General features: G+C 42.2%; 1 protein-coding gene and 1 pseudogene across 8 annotated transcripts in view; both read right to left on the reverse strand.

The window, feature by feature from the left end:
• Positions 1 to 7,091: 7,091 nt before the first annotated feature.
• LOC143020574 (uncharacterized) overlaps positions 7,092 to 20,608 on the reverse strand; it is a 38,563-nt gene continuing 25,046 nt past the window's right edge. For all 8 annotated transcript variants that reach the window (XR_012965905.1, XR_012965904.1, XM_076177009.1 and 5 more), the window contains 2 exons: positions 8,929 to 9,086; positions 7,092 to 7,535 (listed from right to left, as the gene is read on the reverse strand). Coding sequence is in view for 6 of the 8 variants with exons in the window: in XM_076177009.1 (XP_076033124.1) it covers positions 8,966 to 9,086 (121 nt within the window). In the remaining 2 variants the exon portion in view is untranslated. The remainder of the gene's footprint in view (positions 7,536 to 8,928; positions 9,087 to 20,608) is intronic.
• LOC143020573 (uncharacterized) lies at positions 11,748 to 12,539 on the reverse strand (annotated as a pseudogene).

A 20,608-nucleotide genomic window follows, 5' to 3' on the forward strand; every position in this document is an offset into this window, starting at 1 on the left:
TTTTTGTCATCTATGCATGAGCACAGTTGTACGATTAAGCATAGGTTATATTTCTGACAACAACATATTTCCACCAAAATGTAAATATTTCTTGTCCAAACTCACCCTTTTTGGCGCATTCCGTGTACTGCAAAGTATCTACATTAAATACAATGTCTTCATTTGATTCCTTCTTCCTTAAAGAACCTAATATTGCAAATTAATCGACAAAAGTAATTATAAAGATACCAAGTATCAAGATGATACGATGTTAATCATCAAAATTCACAAACACAATAGCAGACATCTAGACGTCTTTAGGGACATATTCAACAGCATATGACGGAAAGATATTTTGTTGTTTGGAGATTTCAAAAATCAAAATTTGTAACCATATATCAAAATCCCACGAATCAAAATGCCAGTCAATATCATAATCCCACACATAATATTCCAGGATGTTGATAGTATTAATAAACACTATTTGTTAAAGTATAATTTCATTGGGATTATGACCTTATGGGACTCTGTCATGGATTCGACACAGGCAAGGTCATCATATCAAGACAACAGGTCAGGACTCGCAGTAATGGATTTAATCTGAACAAACTTAAGAAACGGTTAGACAACTAGGGATGACAGGTGGTAATAGACATGGAACTGCCTAATGTAGGCCACATGGTCTCTTGCAATCTCCTTCGTTCTTATGTTCTTATCACACTGGGCGCCGACGACCGTCGAGAGCTCGTTCGAGTCAAAAACGACTTCGGTTACAAAATTAAAAAAATTAAAATATTCAAATAATATTTCCGTTACATCTAGCAAAGATGAATGATGAACTTAGAGATAGTGTAAACCTAGATACGGATGTTAGACATACTGTTGAATTGTTCTTAGGGATGTCTAGGTTTCTATATTCAAATAGAGGTTGGAGGTAGGATGTCGGAGGAAAAATAGCCCAGTGTGATTGATAGCCCTCCTGGAGGTCAGCCATATTGGATTTGCAAGTCTGCACCTAGATGCTACGCAAGTTTGACGACAATTATTAAAAGATCAAATTATTTGTAATGGAAATTCCCTTAACGATAAGAAATATAAAATAATGAAAATAATATGTATTTTGGGATCTGGCGAATTCACCGACAACAATTCATCGACACGCTCAATTCATCGGTATACACAATTCATCGGGAAAATAAAAATATTCTAATTTGAAATATATAACTAGATTGTGTTTTCATCCTTCATTTAGCATACTTTTACCTTTGATAATGAAATAATTACTTTCATAACCTTTATTTAGGATGAAGAATTTCTTTTCGTAGTATTTATCAAGAATAGTTAAAATTCTTTATGACAGAACTATTGAAAATGACAAATTAGTTTAAATTAAACTTAGAACTATAAATTGGTTTACTTAAAATTAACAAGCTAGGTTATGGGCTATTGCCCGCAAATAATCAACGACGTTGTTATATGAAGGATATCTTTCTACAATGTTTTTTCTTATCCGTTCAGAAAAGTCACGTTATTCTTTTGTGGTTGAAATGAAGTGCCAGGCAAGTATTGATCGACTTTGACTTCATTATAGTTTTGTTCCTTGATTTAGCACACTTTACCTTTGATAATGAAATAGTTACTGCCATAGCCTTTATTTAGGATACTACAAAAACAAGGTAGAATTTCTTTTCGTATTTATTAAGAATAGTTCAAATTCTTTAATGCCAGAACTATCAAAAATGACAAATTTGTACTTTTTAGAACTATGGCATAGGACATTTGAGACACAGGTTGCTGGACACCACCCTAATATTTGGAATTTTTTCGACTGCCTGAAGAAGGAACAAAACTATAATGAAGTCAAAGTCAATCAATACTTGGCTGGTACTTCATCTCAACCACAAAGAAAGAAATATCGTGACTCTTCTGAACGGATTAAAAAAAAAAAAAAAACATTGTAGAAAGATATCCTTCATATAGCAACGTCGTTGATTATTTGCGATGCTCTAATACACTTGGCCAGCAAGCATCTTCCAAGAAATACTTTCAGATGTACTGAACTTTCAGATACAAGGGCGAGTCACCCCTCTCCTCAAGTGGTTTGAAATACCATACATACAATAAGTAGGACGCTGGCTGGCTGCCTGGCTGAGCGGGTTAATTAGGGTCTTGCTACACGAGGCATCGATCGCCGGGACGGGGCAGGACGGTGCTTCGAGCCCTGCCACCAGCGAGTAGGATCAAGCACGTACATACATATTCCAAAGGCTTTTTTTCCCCTAACATGGGAGGTAGCCAAAAAGAAAAAGGCATAGAAACCACTCCCACCCATTCCATCCCCTACACACTCCACCCTCTGCCCTCCCTCTCTCACATCTTGGCACCTCCTGCATGATGACGGGTCATCCCTGCATCTTGTCCACTGCCATGGGTCAGAGGCAGTGTCGCAAGACACAGCAAGAGCGCTTCATTAATTCGGCGACCCCCTCCCCTCCCCGTCCCCCTCATGCAGAAAAGGAGAAGACGGGGAGAAATCCCTTTGGGCTGTGTCATTTTATTTCTCACACATACTCCCTCACCCCCCATCCCCCCCACCTCCTCATGCATCACAGCACACCAAGTACATGGTTCATTAATTTCTACACTACCAAGCCCTAGCCTCCTGATGCGAGGGTTTTGTGACGACGTTAAACCAAATCAAAATCAAATTGACGATGAGCAAACTTGTGACCCGTGCTGGAATTAATGCACTACATTTTATACAATCTCCATGAAAACACGACGAGCTAAAGTCCTGAGCACGATCGGTACCAAGACAGACACAGTGTGAAGTCGCTTGAATGATTTACTTTCGGCGGACCAGCACCTATGCATGCTGTGCATCGTAAGTCGTGACCAAAACTAGCTTTCTGCGTAACAAGCACAGCACCTTGTGCCTTTTCAACGGGAAAATGGTTCGAATTCACGAGTGCTGCCGTTAGTCGTCAATCTAGTTTTCTAATGATGTGCTCCATGACGAGTAGCACTGCAAGACCACATTACGTTTAAACCCTTCGCTAACGTATTTTGCACAGAATTTATGACGCCAAGGTGCTGAGCTGGTTCAAAGCTGGCTGGCCCACGACGACCCGTCAAAACCCTTTTCATGCCTGCCGAAGGCCAACCTTTAAGAAGAAAGAGATGAAGAAGGAAGAATCTGGAACAAATATCTTCTAAATACCGTAGTGCAAGACAGGGGTTAATTATTTCAACATGGCTTCTCCACACTGATAACAAAACAAGTGGTTTCCACTTTATTTGGTTAAGTGGATTCAGCTGCCTTATCTTATTGTCGAGGAGCATGTTTACGGCAAACTGTGCAAGGACCTGGAAGGTACTTTGAGCATACGAGGCACGATTGCTCAACGTACACATGCTGTAATCTGCCACAAGTCCAGTAAAAACTGAAGGAACAAAAAATGAAAGTGATCCTTGTCTGTTGTTGTCAGCTTGAATTTAATCACCTGTGGCGGCATCCTTTTTCGTACGTGTGCCGACTCGCTTCACTTTTTCAAGTCATTTTTTTTTTTATCAATTCAGATTCTAAATCGTCCTCTTGTTAGGAGAGGATGAGTCTGATGTCAGATGGATCCTCATCTGGACGAGTGGGTTACAAAGTCACTACTTGCAGCAGAGGTCGGCGTGACGGAGGTTCGAACCCTGCCGCCACTGGTGAGTTGGACCAAGGGTCTGGTTCATTAAATCCCATTGCCATATGACTCGTTACTTGTTGGTCTATGTCCTACTCTTGTCTGCTTTGCATTTACTGGGAAGACATCAAATCCTCACGACACATTAGCTACGCCTACAGCAAAACAGCACTATCTCTCACACATTCTCACGCAATTCCTGTACATTACTCTTATCTGTTGCACTGGATAATCAACTTATCCAACTTACTGATCATATATATACACATACACAGTGCCAATATATACATAAACTCTTGTAATATACAGTCAGACATTTGTGACCGTAACTCAATTTACAGGGGTATAAATTTGTGTCATACACACTGATCCAAACACGAATTTACCAAGCAATCCAATGTTCAGTTAAAAGTTCCAAGAGTAAGGAATGCACATGTTGTTAGCATGTGCTGAGAGATGGATGTCACAGGATTATTGTGCTGACGACTCTACAGTCACGACAGCAATCTAATGCTGCTGCTCCTGGGCTTACTTTGGTTCACGTGCAGAGGTTGGTTGCGCAAACGTCGGGAGTGACCGCGGTTGCCGCAGAAGGGTAGGAGGAGGAGGATACGGTGCTGGGCGAACGACACTGAAGCCTGCCTGCTTTCAGGTTCTGAAGGTTCTCTTTGGTTGACCTGCCAGGGCACCCCCTTCTCTCTTGCAACAAGACACTGCGACGGGAGTTCCAGTTCCCGGTGACGCGTCCTCCGGGGGCGTGACAACACTCGTGGGAGAACTTGTGTCCGGAGTCATGTTTGTATCCGTGCAGGATGTGGTGGTCGTCTCTGGGGACACAGCTGCGGCCGATACCACAGATAGGAGAGTCGGTGTTGCTGCTGCTGCAGGGGGTGGGGACGGGGTAGCGGGAAGCGGACTTGCGGTGGTACCCGATGTAGGGTGGTCTGTCACTGTGATGGGCAATGAGAGGAAGTGTGCCTGTGGTGGATGGTGCGTCTGTGCTGGACATGATGGTCACCTTCTAGGTAAGTGTAGACGTGGTCGTCGTAGGCGATGCTGATGTGACTGTGGTGGTTGGCGTGGGTAGCGTGGCAGGGGTGGGTGGTCGGGAGGTGCGTGATGACTGTGGCACAAGGAGGAGCGGGAGCAGGAGCTGAGGCGGCGGCTTTGGCAGCACGGTTGTGAATGAGATGACTCTTGACGAGGTGCCCTGCCGCCAGCGCTGCCATCAGAGACAGTTCTCCGGCCAAAAGTGTAGCAGCAACTATCTTGGCAAATTGTGCAGCATTTTCTCCAGGAGACTCCTGATGTGCACCTGAAATAAAAAGAGTATCATTTTGGAGTGTCAAAGAGCATAAATCTGCTTTTGTCAAAGGGAAGTTATGCGATTATATACAAATAACAAAAGTCCTTTATCCATTATAAAGAAGTAGCTGAGTCAAGACTAAAATCCATTAATATAATTACATCAAAACCCATTTAATGCCCTGCCCCTCCCATCTCAGCACCTTATCCTTGTTCCTTGCCATGCTGCAGGGGAGGGAGGGCAAACTACGGCCTGTGGGTCCCATGCATGCATCCATGCCTGCGTGCCAAAGGTTCTTATGCGGCCCATTAAGAAATTTTTGCCCCCTCCCCCTTTCTTTTTTTTTTTTTTAATTGCATTACTTTGTTTTTCCAAGTATTAAGGAAGAGAGGCTGGAGGGGGTGGATAGCTTTAGACACTTGGGGGGGGGAGGGAATATGGTAGGAAAGGGAGGAGTGGAGGTGGAGTGTAGATTAAGGGAAGCAAGGAAATGCTTTGGGGGATTAAAAAGTGTAACAAGAAATAGACATCTGGCAATGGATGCCAAGAGGAGATTGTAGTGTGAAAAAGTGATTGTGCCGACAGTACTGTAAGGGGCAGAAAGATGGAACATAAGAGAGGACTTTAAATGTGTTTGAGATGAAATGCCTGAGGAGTATGGTAGGGGTTACTAGGCTGGATAGAGTGAGAAACAAGGAGGTGAGGAGGAGAGCAAGGTGGAGAAGGAGTTGGGAGATGAAAGGGTTGAGGAAAGAGTATCATCGAGATGGTTTGGACACAAGGAAAGAACAAGTGAAGAAAGATTAGTAACAAGAGTGTGGAAGGTAGAGGTGGAAGGAGTGAACATAAGGGGGCGACCTAGGATGAGATGGATGGTTGGGGTGAAAGGGGCTTTGGGGAAGAGGGGAATGTCTGTTAAGGAAGGAAGGAAGGGAGAAGACAGAAGATAGGGGTGAGTGGAGAATGGTTGTGTATGGATGATGCTGTGATGAATGAAAGGGAGTGGGTGGAGGATTGGGAGTACGTACGTGTGAATGACATTTTGATGCAGCCCGAAGGGATTTCTCCATGTCTTCTCTTTTTCTGCATGACGGGATGGAGAGGGAGGGAGGGAGGGTCAACAAATAAATGAAGTAGCTTTGCTGTGGATGTGCTGTGTCTTGCTGCACTGCTTCCGACCCAGGGTAGTGGGCGAGATGCAGGGATGACCCGTCATCCAGGAGGAGCCAAGAAAAGAGAGAGGGAGGGAGGGAGGGGTGGTGATTGGAAGTGGAGTGGATGTGGGGATGAAATGGGCGGGAGTGGATTTATGACTTTGACTTTGGATACATCCCTCATAAGGGGGAAATAGCCCTTGGTATTATTATACATGTGTATGTTGTTTTTCAAATAAATGTGTTTCACATCAAGTTTCTATTGTAAAGTATTAATTGGGGATGCAGCAAGAAGCTGTGCTTCCACAGCAGCAGGGCCCAACAGCCAGAGGTGACTTACTTGGAGTGCAGCATAATTACGTCACGACCCTTTCCATCATTCCTCATAAACTTGCTTTCAGTTATGCTGTTATGATTTTTAACGTTTACCAAGCCTTGCTCTGGATGTGTTGTGTCTTGCGACACTGCTTCTGACCCAGGGAGGGCAGTGGACAACCCATCATCCAGGAGGTGCCAAGATATGAGGGGGAGAGGAGGGTGGAGGGGAGTGGAATATATAGGGGATGGAATGGGTGGGAGTGGTTTCTATGCCTTTTTCTTTTTGGCTACCCCCTGTGTAAGGGGGAGAAAGCCTTTGGTATATGTATGTATGTATCTTTTTCCTGTTAATTACAATCACTTACCATGAAATATACAAAAACATGAATATCAAATGAATATGTTGAATGCACGATTGAAAGTTTGGATCAGACCTGCAAACTCTACATTTCCAGCCCAAACTGTTCTCGATATTTCGAGAAAACATTACTATGTTACCCTTCTTTACGGAATCGTTGGCATCAAATTGTTTTCCCAATTTTTCTTTTTAAAGTTGCAATTCACAATGTATTTTATCTGTGGGAAATGTACTAAGTTTAAATCAAAGGATATTGATAGAGAATCTTTGACTTTGTAGACACGACTTTAAACGAACGTTTTCAGACGACAATTCAACGACAGTAATACTATTTACACAATATCACTTATTCTCTTTAAATATGTATTTTACGTGGTGAGGAACTAAATTTAATTTTATTTAATCAAGATCACTCGATGATTAAAGTTTTGAAAAATTAACTTCATGTCCATACGACAAATCCTAACCTTAGGCAGATTCCAGAAAAAATCAGTCAAATGCCATTCTGTCAATGTTTGAGAAAACAAAATAGTTTACCAAAGTTATTTTACTGTAGAAAAAGTTCTAGATGTTGGAGGAAAACCTTTCAAGTAATAGTGTTATTGCTTTCTATACTTACCTGATATATACTTTGAGCCGATTCTGTGAAGGGTACGGAATTGTTGGTAAGTGCAGAGTAGAGCTCCGCAATGGACTACTGTCATAAGGACGACGTCGACCCCTTGATATTCCTGTGATAAAGAAATATATTTTGATGCAATGCTACTCCACGTGATTTAGGTTATAAAGACAAATCCCATGGCAATTATAATTTATCTTATTTATTTTTGTCAGTGGTTACGCGTTAACTTGAGATTCAAATGGGCTGTAAAAAAAAAATAAAAAAAAAATGAAAGTCCATTTCTTAGTTGTCGATATTTTGTCAATATCCCGTGCATGCAGTTCCCAAATAATAATAATAATAATAATAATAATAATAATAATAATAATAATAATAATAATAATAATAATGAATCAACGTAAATCATTTCGGCAAACAAATAAAATATAAGAATGATGCATGTTCTTGTGATCTCATTTCCGGTTCCAAGTGCCTACCACTCGACAATAATTATTGCCGTTGACATGATGCAAACCAATGAGTAAGGCTTATAAAAAAAGAAAGAAAAAAAAACTAATTTAGTGTTGCACAGAAAATAAACAAATGAAATGTTGTACAATTTAGTTATTTGTTACTGGGCAAACATCAACGACACAACTGCTAAGTCAAGACACCATGCTAAAGCATACCTACAGGATTGACAATATATTGATATGGTTTTATTGTGCTAATATTTGTCTACCCCTTCATGGTTCCATTTTATTGTACAATGTCGTCAGTTGAGCGAAGTGTTTCAGATATCATCACTCGATCACCCTTCTTGCGAGACATTTCGACAAGGTATTGCGAAATGTTACGTTCACACAACTCATTGTCGTCGTATTGTGCAATAAAATATCAAACTCCTTTTGAGGTCTTTAATATACTGTGTTATTCTTCAATACAATCCCTACATCGTCAATGAAAGAAATAATTAAAGAAAACATTAAAGTATTTAGAAAGTATTGATGAAAATCTTTGAAAAGGAAAACAATAATCAATAATGAAAGTCATGGCGAGATCGCATTTGCATCAGATTTTGGCGGAATTTTTATTTAGCTAATACTTGTTTCTGTCTATTATCTGAGCTGTTTATGAATTCTGTAAAGAATGGAGGCGAGAGTTATGGACTGCAGAAACTTCCTGCCTTCTCCTTCAGAGGTTATCACACCACTGGGCTATTTCTCCTGCGACATCCGGGATGATTCTACCTCCATTTGAGTAACTAGAACAAGACTTCGCTAATTACAGAAATCATTTCATCAACATGTCTAACATGCATATAGCTTTACAATCTTAATTACATCATTCAGTTTTGCCATTTATAACGAAGTTAATTTGATATTTGGAGGTTTCAAATATATATATATATATATATATATATATATATATATATTGCAACCGAAGTCGTTTTTACTCAGACGAACTTTCAACGGTCGGCGTTAGTGAATCCCAGTGTGATAATACATTAAGTGCTCGCTTACCTGAGATGTGGCTGGCGGCTTCTTGTCTTTGTCACCGTCAGAGACAGGGAGTATCGTGACAGTGAAGGTGATGACAGCAAGGATGACTTTCCAGGGGTGTGTGGTGCACAGTCACCCATGACGCCACATCCCCAACTGAACGACGCCCCAGCTTTGGGCTGCAAAAGATAAATAAAACAAATAATGATGTTGATAACAACAACAACAATAATTATAGTAATAGTAATAATAATAATAATAATAACAATAATAATAATAATGATGATGTAGTCCAGGCAATATAGCACATTTTGGGGCCCAACTTAGAACAAATTGCAAGAGAATTGTTTTCCCCACAGGGCATGCCCCTGAGGTGTCTAGAAGATCATACTAAAAGTCCTAAGAAATCCACGTTGAGGAAATATGTCTAATTTGCATAAATCCAAGATGGCCGCCAATTTTCGATAATTTGCCACATCTCCGCATTTAGATGTAATAATTGAGTCATTTAAAGTGCTAAAATGGGGTTTTTGAACACAAGAATTCACGTGGAATAGGTTACATTTTTATTGGATAAAGAATTTAGAGCAAAAAATCCAATATGCTGGAAAGAATGTTTATTTCTAAAATGTATTTGCTCAACATTTTATATTTTCGGTGCATTTTTTAACCTAGGGCCTACTGAAATGTAGGAAAACACGATTGTAGCCAGAGATAAGTTTATTATCATACTCATGAACAACAGTAAGCCTATGTTTCAACAACAGATCATCAACATTAATTTCAAGAGTGTCAATTCCAGTTGTGCCACTTTGCGGTATCCGGCTTAAGCGTCGTCGTCTACATTATCTGATAAATCTGGCACCTGTGAGTTAGAACAACTTGTACCACGACATTCTCTACACACGGCAGTGCAATGGAGACCATATATTTGGCATGTGCACCTCCTTGTTTTGCAGTTTTTCTTGCAGCTACAACAGATGACATCCAGTATCTCCGGTGGTGCTGCGGGCTGATCTGTCTGTATAGGCATGTACCTTCTGTCCACAATGTGCCATCCCCAATCTTGTGGCTTCATGCTGACACGTGTTCCTTTCCACTCCATTACCTGGCAATAGACATGCAGGCTATGGAATCTTGCAGCTGCTGATGTTGGGGGTACAGTTTGTGGTTCCACGGAAGATGTGCTCTTGGAAATCTTGTCACAGAACCGCTTGTATCTTAAGCTGCCCAGTCCTTCCTCTCTGGTACCACCGTACAGTGATACCAGAGCTTTCTCTCCTGCAGCAGTTATGTCCTCCGGTGTTTGCTCTGATTTGTGGAACATCTCTGATTGCTCACGAAACAGGGAATCAGTCTTCACCTTCTTCACTGCCAAACCTTTTCCCAATCCAAACGGGCGACTAGTGGTACCGCAGCCAAGAACAGCATGGGCAAAGAGCAGATGGTCGCAAATCTGAGGACCCAGCAACTCTTTTGACTGCTTTATGCACCATACCCTTCTCGATTTGGTGGCTTGTTTGACTCTGATACCAGAAACAGTTCGTTTGCGGTCATATCAGCGTGATAAAACAGTAGGACCAACAAATCTGTGTTGTCACCAATGAGAACCGTATCTCTTGTTCTGGCAAAGGCAAGGGCTGTTTGAACAATGAGGACATCAGCATCATGCTTTGTGTGTTCTGTGCTGCATCCAGCCCTTTCTAGTTTGTCGCTGAGAAAATGTATGAAGCGCTGTTTGTTTGTCTTGTTGTTCAGGAAGTCCTCCTTCTTGGATTGGAGGATCATATCACCACCAAAGTTTACGGTCAAACTAGAGCAGGTTCCTGTTCTTCTTTGTTGTGTGGCATCTTTAGTTGTGGGTTCATCTCTGTAGCCATCTAAAACTCTGACAGCAGCTCCATATTTCTGTGTCACATATCTGACACACACTATCATATGTGGAACCTCTTGGCCAGGGAATCCGATGGAGTAGCGCGCCGCCATCAAGGACATATTGGACTTGGTCTCCACTCGGCTCACGTTGTTCATCTATAGACTTCCACAGAACATCAGCAAGGACTGCCTTATTGGCCTGCAAGGGAAGGGATGACGAGTCAAATAAGGCAGGAGGGTGGCTACAGAGTTTGAACTTAAATAACGTTGACAAGTCTTCGCACCGTTCACCTACAATTACCAGTCGCTGGAACACCAATTGTGGATCCACTACTACAGATTCCCCTCTGACTTTGACAGTTGATCTGGATGCAAGTGTCATTGCTTCATCGGCTTTTCGGAAGGTGAATTCTTCCACAGATTTCCCTGCCATGCTCACAAGAATCTTGTCTCCAATTTCTTTTGCTTGGTCAACATTGACTCCGTCCTGAGCGGCCATGCCATTAGCAATGTTGTGAAGTGAGGTATTCTCCTTGAATGGATCTCTTTCCTTCAGATAGCTGATAAGATCGAGGGTGTCCTTGACATCTCTGGCCTGTCTAGCCTTCGAAATATCTTTGTGCTGGTCGCTGGTTTCGTAGGAGACCCCGCTGAACTTCTGCATTGCATCATTGATGTTCGCGCAAGCTGGCATGGATAGGACCCACAGTAAGCGCTGAGTCTCTGTCATCCCTTTTCCTCGAGTTAGGCCCCCCATGCGTCTTTATACTTCTCATCAAAACCTGTTCGATGATCAGATCTGTGGAGAGCCCTGCCCAGTATCTATCACTGCGCCGCACAACGTGGTATCCCTCTTGGAACTTCTTATACACATCCGGATGCGTATTTGGTAGTTTGGTCATCATTTGCAGGTATACATATGCAGACTTTGTATACTGTCGGTCGGTGTCCAGAAGCGGCAAGGTAGGGAAGCATATCGTGCACACATTGGAGGAGTAAGCTCCAGTTCCCTGTTCTTTCAGCTTTAATAAATTTCCGCAAGATGTCCACCATGTTGAGATACTGCAACCAGAGTTTTGCTGTTGGCATAGTCATCATATCCTTTTTGTTGTCAAGTTCAGTCTGGATTCTTTGCAACACTTTTGCAGAACAAACTTCTTCCACTGAGAGGGAAGAGGACATTGCTCTGTCATACACTTCACTTGCTGTAGTTATGTCAGTCGTCACTGTATCTGAAGGAATATCTTGTGGTTCTACATTATCTGTCTCAGTATCAGCAGTTGCCACTTGTGGTTCCTGAACTGTCTTTGGTTGGCACAGGCACATTGTAGGCATCAGCAACCAAAATGGTGTTCAGTGCAGCATCTACCAGCAGATGTCCCCGCACTGCTCTGGAAACAGCTTTGCCTGTCATCATGTGGGGCACTGTGTTTCCAGCATATACCACTTCCAGCAACTCTTGCAGTCCCGAGCCTGCCATTAAGTGACCTATGCTCCCAAGAAAGCTCATCTGCATGTGAAATCCTCCAAGCCTGAGGACTATGCACTTGAGATCACTGTCATTTGATTGAGACCTATATTATAATCGTTAAAGCTTTCCAGTACAAGGGTTGGTCGAATGTGAGGACTGGAGTAACGTCGTATAGTTGAGCTTGGGTAGACACAAACTTCATTGTAGAGTAGATACATGAAGCTTGACTGGGATCAAGGTCAATCATTGGAAGGAATGTCACAGAAGCTTTTCCTGGGTGTTGACCTCAATGCAGGAACTGCATCATACCAAACCATGATGGCCTTGGAAAGTGGAGAAGTAAGGATGTCTTCCACAGTATATCTAACTCTGATGTTGGATCCTCTTCTGTCGTGCGAACCAGTGGATTGTAGATGATAGGTTCTAATGCTGGAGGAATTTTGAAGTACTGAATGTTAATGCGACCAATGGCAGCAATCTCTTCATCCGTCACACGGACTTTGGGGACAGCCTTGCTTGTTTTTGTCGCCCTGGCTGTTCAACTTATACATGTATGGGGTGGTGCGAGAGGTGAATGCAAGGGTAGTGGGAAAGGGATTGGAGATGGTTAAAGAAAATGGAGAAAAGTGGGAGGTGAGCCAGTTGTTGTTTGCAGACGACACTGCGCTTGTGGCAGGATCAGAAGAGGGATTGAGGAAGTTGGTGGCAGAGTTTGGGAGAGTATGTGATAGAAGAAAGCTAAAGATAAATGTGGGTAAAGTAAGGTGATGAGATGTACAAGGGGTGGAAGTGGCAGTAAACTGGAAGTGAGCATTAAGGGAGAGCAACTGGAGGAAGTGGATAGTTTTAGATACTTGGGTGCAAATGTGGCAGGAAAAGGAGAGAAGGTGGAGGTAGAATGTAGATTGAGAGAAGTAAGTAAATGCCTTGGTGGATTAAAGAGTGTAATGAGGAATAGACACTTGGGAATGGATGTGAAGAGGAGACTGTATGAAGGAGTGATTGTGCCAACAGCACTGTATGGGGCAGAAACATGGAACATAAGAGAAGAAGAGAGAAGGAGTTCGAAGGTGTTTGAGATGAAGTGTCTGAGAAGTATGGTGGGGGTTACTAGGCTAGATAGAGTGAGAAATGAGGAGGTGAGGAGGAGAACAGGGGTGGAAAAGGAGCTGGGAGATAGGGTTGATGAAAGAATATTAGGATGGTTTGGACACATGGAAAGAATGAGTGAAGAAAGACTAGTAAAAGAGGTATGGAAGGCAGATGTGGAGGGAGTGAACATGAGGGGACGTCCTAGGATGAGGTGGATGGATGAGGTGGATGGATGGGGTGAAGGGGGCTTTGGGGAAGAGGGGAATGTCTGTTGAGGAAGGACGGGAGAGGACAGAAGACAGGGGTGAATGGAGAATGGTTGTATATGGATGATGTTGTGATTGTATGAGGTGGAATGGTCGGGGTGGGGTGGGGGGTGAGGTAGTATGTGTGAGCAAAAGTTGACGCAGCCCGAAGGGATTTCTCCCCATCCTCTCCTTTTATGCAAGGGGGGACGGAGAGGGGGGGGTCGCCGATTTAATGAAGCGGCCTTGCTGTGGATGTACTGTCTTGCGACACTGCTTCTGACCTAGGGCAGTGGGCAAGTTGCAGGGATGACCCGTCATTCAGGAGGTGCTCAGATAAGAGGGAGGGTGGGAGGGGTGTGGAGTGTATTCAGGGATGAAATGGGTGGGAATGATTTTATGCCTTTCCCTTTTTGGCTACCTCCCTTGTAAGGGGGAAAAAAGCCATGGTATATGTATGATGTACTAAAACACTAGTACATGTGCACTAGTACTACTATATTAGTACACTAATATACTAGTTCTAGTACACTGGTAAATTATAATGTTTAACTAATACAAGTATACAAGAAAATTAGTACACCAGTATTAATACACGAGAACACTAGTACTAATACCCTAGTACACTCGGAGTAGTTCACTAATACTAGTACACTAGCACTAATACACTAGTAACAGTTACTAATGCTAGTACTAGTACTACTACATTAGTACTACTACATTAGTACTAGTATATTAGTACAAGTACACTAGTATTGTTACACTAGCACTGGTATATTAGTATAAGTTTACTGGTACAATAGTACTAATACACTAGTTCATGTAAAACTAATAGACAGCTCGTACATGTGTAATAAACACATATAAAACTTAGAAACGAATATGTGAATATACGCAGGGAAAAAAAAAAAAAAGACACTACGAGAAAGACAAATGGAAGGATCAACCAAGTCTGCCACTCTTTTTTTCTTGTTTCTGCAGGTGACAGTGACCCGCATCCGCACAGTAAGCAATTATCGTCATGTCAACAATCGACTTCACCTCTCACCTGACCCCCAGAAGATGCGATGCTCACACGTGACCCCGATTCCTACGTGAGGTCGGAGTTAGCAGGCATCGTGTCACATCTCATTGCAAATATATATATACATATATATATATATATATATATATATATATATATATATATATATATACATATATATATATATATCATACTAACATGTAACAAAAAAATATATATAAAATAGAAATAATTCTTTCCGTAAAGGGAGAGCAATTCCCCATAAGCTTTGCTTCATGTTCTCCCTTTTCAACAAGTAATTTTGTAAAAATTTTGTATATGTATAAATTGTATTTCATTTTGTTGAAAACTCCTTTACAGATATGTAAATGATAAATTAAAAGACAAACACAAAATAGTGAAACTGCATGAAGGAGATAAAGAATATATAGATGACATAGAAATGGCTTAAGTTATGATCAGACATTTCAGGTCTGTTTTTACAATTGAAAGCTCACAAATTTGGGAAGATGGACAACGAGAAATATCCCCAAAATGAAAGAAATAAATTAAAGGTCACGCAGAAAGAAATGAGACAAAATATAAAACCTAGATGTTAGGAAATCACATGGACCGGATGGAATTGCAAATTGGATATTGAAAGAGTGTACAGCTAAACTAACGGACAAATTATACAAGATAATAGATTTCTCACTCAAAGAAGGAAAGGTACTACAAGATTGGAAAATGCAAACATTGTACCAATATATAAAGGAGGAAACAAAGAAAATCCTACAAACTTCAGACCGGTATCCCTTACAAGCACAGTAGCAAAAATATGTGAAAAGGTTATTAGGAACAAATGGATCAAACACTTGGAAGAGAATAAAATACTAAACCCTAAACAATTTGGCTTTAGAAGTGGAAGATTGTGTATCACACACTTAATATGGTTTTACATACATACATATACCAAGGCTTTTTCCCCCTTCCAAGGGAGGTAGCCACAAAGGGAAAGGCATAAAAACACTCCCACCCATTTCATCCCTAAATACACTCCACACCCCTCCCACCCTCCCTCTCATCTGAGCACCTCCTGGATGACGGGTCATCCCTGCACCCTGCCCACTGCCCTGGGTCAGAAGCAGTGTCGCAAGGTTTTACTCAAGATTAATTTCTTAGCATTTCCCACTGCAGCTATCTTTCCCTCCCTATCCTCCTTCACATTTAGCAACTCCCGAAAATATTCTGCCCATCTTCCCCTTACTGCCTTCTCCAATATCATCTCTCCATCCGCACCTTTTACCTTTTCTTCTCTACTTGATTCGCCTCCTCTTCCTCTATTAATCTCTTTCCAAAACATCTTTATATTACTTTAAAAAAATTCTGTCATACTCTTACCCCATTTTACATCTGCTCTCCTCTTTGCCTCCTTTACCTTTTTCTTTACTTCTCTTTTCTTTTCTTTGTACTTGTAGCTTGTTAAGTGTAGTTGGGAAAGCTTATGGGAGGGTCTTGATTGAGAAGATTGAGGGAGGAACAGAGGGAGTAATTGGTGAGGAACAGTGTGGATTTAGGACAGGTAGAGGTTGTGCAGATCAGATTTTTGTGGTAAGACAGATATGTGAGAAAGCTATAGGAAAGGGGAAGGATGTTTTGGGGCTTTATGGATCTGGAAAAGGCTTATGACAGGGTAGACAGAGAGCCGCTGTGGGAGGTTATGGGGATATACGGGATAGGAGGAAAGCTTCTCAGAGCTGTCAAGAGTTTTTATGAGAGTAGTAGAGCTTGTGTCAGGATTAGATATGGAGAGAGTGAGTGCTTTGAGGTAAAGGTGGGACTTCGTCAGGGATGCGTTATGTCACCCTGGCTGTTCAACTTATACATGGATGGAGTGGTGCAAGAGGTGAATGCAAGGGTAGTGGGTCAGGGATTGGAGATGGTTAAAGAAAATGGGGAAAAGTGGGAGGTGAGCCAGCTGTTGTTTGCAGACGACACTGCACTTGTGGCAGGATCGAAGGAGGGATTGAGGAAGTTGGTGACAGTTTGGGAGAGTGTGTGATAGAAGCTGAAGATAAATGTGGGTAAAAGTAAGGTGATGAGATGTAAAAGGGCTGGAAGTGGCAGTAATCTGGAAGTGAGCATTAAGGGAGAACAACTGGAGGAAGTGGATAGTTTTAGATATTTGGGTGCAAATGTGGCAGGAGAAGGTGGAGTGAAGGTGGAGATAGAATGTAGATTGAGAGAAGTGAGTAAATGCCTTGGTGGTTTAAAAAGTGTAATGAGGAATAGACATTTGGGAATGGATGCTAAGAGGAGACTGTATGAAGGAGTGATTGTGACAGCACTGTATGGAACAGAAACATGGAACATATGAGAGGAAGAGAGAAGGAGCTTGAAGGTGTTTGAGATGAATGAGTGAAGAAAGACTAGTAAAGGAGGTATGGAAGGCAGATGTGGAGGGAGTGAACATGAGGGGACGTCCTAGGATGAGATGGATGGATGGGATGAAGGGGGCTTTGGGGAAGAGGGGAATGTCTGTTGAGGAAGGATGGGAGAGGACAGAAGACAGGGGTGAATGGAGAATGGTTGTATACAGAGTGTTGTGATGCATGAGGTGGAATGGACGGGGGGATGGGGTGTGAGCAAAATTTTGATGCAGCCCGAAGGGATTTCTCCCCGTCCTCTCCTTTATATGGGGGGACGGAGAGGGGGGTCGCCGATTTAATGAAGCGGCCTTGCTGTGGATGTGCTGTGTCTTGCGACACTGCTTCTGACCCAGGGCAGTGGACAGGGTGCAGGGATGACCCGTCATCTAGGAGGTGCTAAGATGGGAGGGAGGGTGGAGGGGTGTGGAGTGTTTTCGGGGATGGAATGGGTGGGAATGATTTTTGTGCCTTTTCCTTTTTGGCTACCTCCTTGGTAAAGGGGAAAAAGCCTTGGTATATGTATGTATGTTTTGTATGGTCTGAAGGGTGTTGAGGTGTGTCTCACTGAGATTAGGTGCCCTTGCTGGACTTGCATAATTCATCACTGAGTGTATGCAATTGTTTATTTTAAGGTAAGTTTCTTTGTTTTGTCCAAATGTTGTTTCAGTAATTGATTTAAGTGCATTGAGTCTAGGTGTGCATTTACTTTTTATGTTTGTGATGTGTTGTTTAAATGACATGGATATATCATATGTTACACCATATAGAGATGAGGAATGTATTTGTGTTCTTTTGTCCAGTTGGTGAAAAGTGTTGCTGTGGATTTGGCTGGGGCTATTTTGAGTCTCTTTGTAATAAACCATGTGTTGAGTGTATCAAGGTATGGCTGTATTATTGTGATTGTTATGTCGTCTGCATAGGAGGAGATTTGTATTTCCGAGGTGTCTGGTGTAAGTATATCATGCATGTATAGAATAAAGAGTGTGGGGAATAGAACTGAGCCCTGTGGTACTCCATTCTTAATGTTTCTGGTGTGCGATGATTGGCCATCATATGACACATAAGCATTTCTGCCTGCCAGATAAATGGCCAGCCATCTTTTAGGGTGTGTGCTGTGTCCAGGGTGCAGGGATGACCCGTCATCTAGGCCAGGGGTTCTCAAAGTGGGGTCCGCGGCACTTTGACAGGGGGTCCGCAAAATTTAACGAATTTATCGGTGGATGCAGCCGATTTCCGTGACAGCCATCTGGCAACACTGATGGAATGTCAACCACTGGCAGTGTACGTCCAGTGGTCGTCAGGAGTGTATCATGAGTTGTTGGGTAAAAAAGACATTTTTATTATCTTTGTGTATAGATTATTTATGTAATTATGTTTTTATTAACTATTATTTTGTTTGTGTATGTCCCCCTTTTGTGAGAACTAGGGGTATATCTATATTTAACAGTACTATATCTATATCCTTTCAGATGCGTGAGTAGGAGATAGCTGTGCATGTGCATGGTAGTATCAACAGTGATTCATAGTGACAGCAGCTTGGTGTACCTTTGGTAGGTGTCATCATGTAAAAGTTTGTAAATCGACCGGCATCCAGCGTTACGAGTGAACTCGGCGAACTATCGAAATCATCAGGAAAAGTGAGGAAATATGACGATAGCTATATTAAATTCGGCTTCATCGAAAACAAGGACGGGAAACCAAAGTGCGTAATCTGCCTGCAGGTGCTTTCTAACGATGCTATGAAACCTTCTAAACTGAGGAGACACCTTGAAACGAAACATCCGGATTGTGCTCAGAAAAGCAAGTCCTTTTTTGAACGCAAGAGAGAGGTGTACCACCAACAACAAACTACGATGACAGGATTCACCACCATTCCTCAAAAGGCACAGCGAGCCTCCTACCTGACAGCGCAGAGGATAGCCAGAAGCAAGAAACCCCACACAATCGGGGAGGAACTGGTGCTCCCCGCAGCGGTAGAGATTTGCGAGGTGATGATCGGAAAAGCGGCTGCAAGTACTCTCAAATGTATACCACTTTCAAATGATACAGTGAGAAGAAGGATTGAAGATATGTCCTGTGACATAAAATCGCAACTTGTGACAAGATTGCAAACGTGCCCTTTCTCAATTCAACTCGACGAGTCCACTGACGTTTTGAATTGCGTCCAGCTCATTGTGTTCGTTCGTTATCCATGGAATGGACACTTTGTTGAGGATTTTTTGTTCTGTTAAATGGTGCCTGGACAAACAACAGGTGAGCAAATATTTAATATATTTGACAATTTCATGACAGAAACAAAGCTGAATTGGGAAAACTGCGTTGCTGTCTGCACCGATGGCGCAGCTGCTATGACTGTATTGTTTTCGGTTAACAATAAGGTGGAAGATGCTAGAGTGGATTTTAGACGAGCCTTTAGGTCTGAAGCAAGTCTTGCAGCCTTTTCTTTTCTGACATAAGGAGGAGAGTTTATTTGTAAGGCAAGGTCATATAGGGGAGTGAGAACACCAAGGGTAGTGTGTTGGCCAAATTGAGTCTTAATTAAGTCAACAAAAGTAGAATATGTGTTGCATTCTTGAAATGCATCTGTTTGCAGGATGTCTCCAGCTACGGAGTTCTGATAAACAAAGCTGCGTAGGACACTGAGTTTTTCATCATCAGTAGTGCAATTTCTACGATTAATAGCTACTTCGACATTGTTAAGGAATGAATGGAAGGGAATATTGGAACCTGTGAATTTGGGTACGTCTACCGTGTCGTGTACAATAGTCATGAGTTGACGGGGTTGTTGGGTTGAGGAAGAAGCCATGTTGGTAGGGCTTAAACTTGGGGATGAGAACGGAGAAAAAGGTAGGGGTGGAAGGTCGTTTAGTGACACACTGAGTAGCGATGAGAATTTTGGGGAGGGATGAGGTGAAGGTGTTGAGTCTGTGGATGAAGGTAGACTCTGGAGGGAGGGGCTACGAAAAATATTACAAGGAAAGTCTGTCATAAAGGATGTACTGACTGCCAAAATGGTTTTCCACTTACCTTAGAAATACTAGAAGAAGACGTCTTGAGATGTAGAGAGAAGACACAGAGGGATGGAGAAACACACAGGTGAAATGGAAGAGCAGTGGAACTTGCTGCAAACAGTGGAAGATTTTAGTAAGGGTACACAGAAATATATTGGAGTTATAAGGAATTATGAAGGTATTTAACATTAATATATACATACACAAAATAATACAAGTAATAATGGTAATGACATAAAGAAAACAAAAAGTAACACTATTGTTTGTATGGCAATGCTAAGTTATAACACAACACTGATTTTACGAGTATAAATAACTGCTTTAGAAACTTAAGTTCAAGAATGGCACTTATGGAGGAGGGGCTCAGTAAACCGACTGGAATCGTCGTGTAACGGAGACGACGTCGGGTGGGTGATGTGGAGGGTAGAGCGCTCAGCAAAGACGGCGGAGGTGGTTGGTGTCGCAGTGGAGGCGAGTCCGTTGGGTCTCGCTGTGAGGAACGGAGAGCGGATGGAGGTGGAGTGGTGCCTTGCGCGGACGGTGACGTCACGCATGGAGCTAGGCCGTGAGCTGGG

Source organism: Oratosquilla oratoria, chromosome 40 (genome assembly GCF_046742065.1).
Source record: "Oratosquilla oratoria isolate Oo_2021 chromosome 40, ASM4674206v1, whole genome shotgun sequence".
NCBI lineage: Eukaryota > Metazoa > Arthropoda > Malacostraca > Stomatopoda > Squillidae > Oratosquilla > Oratosquilla oratoria.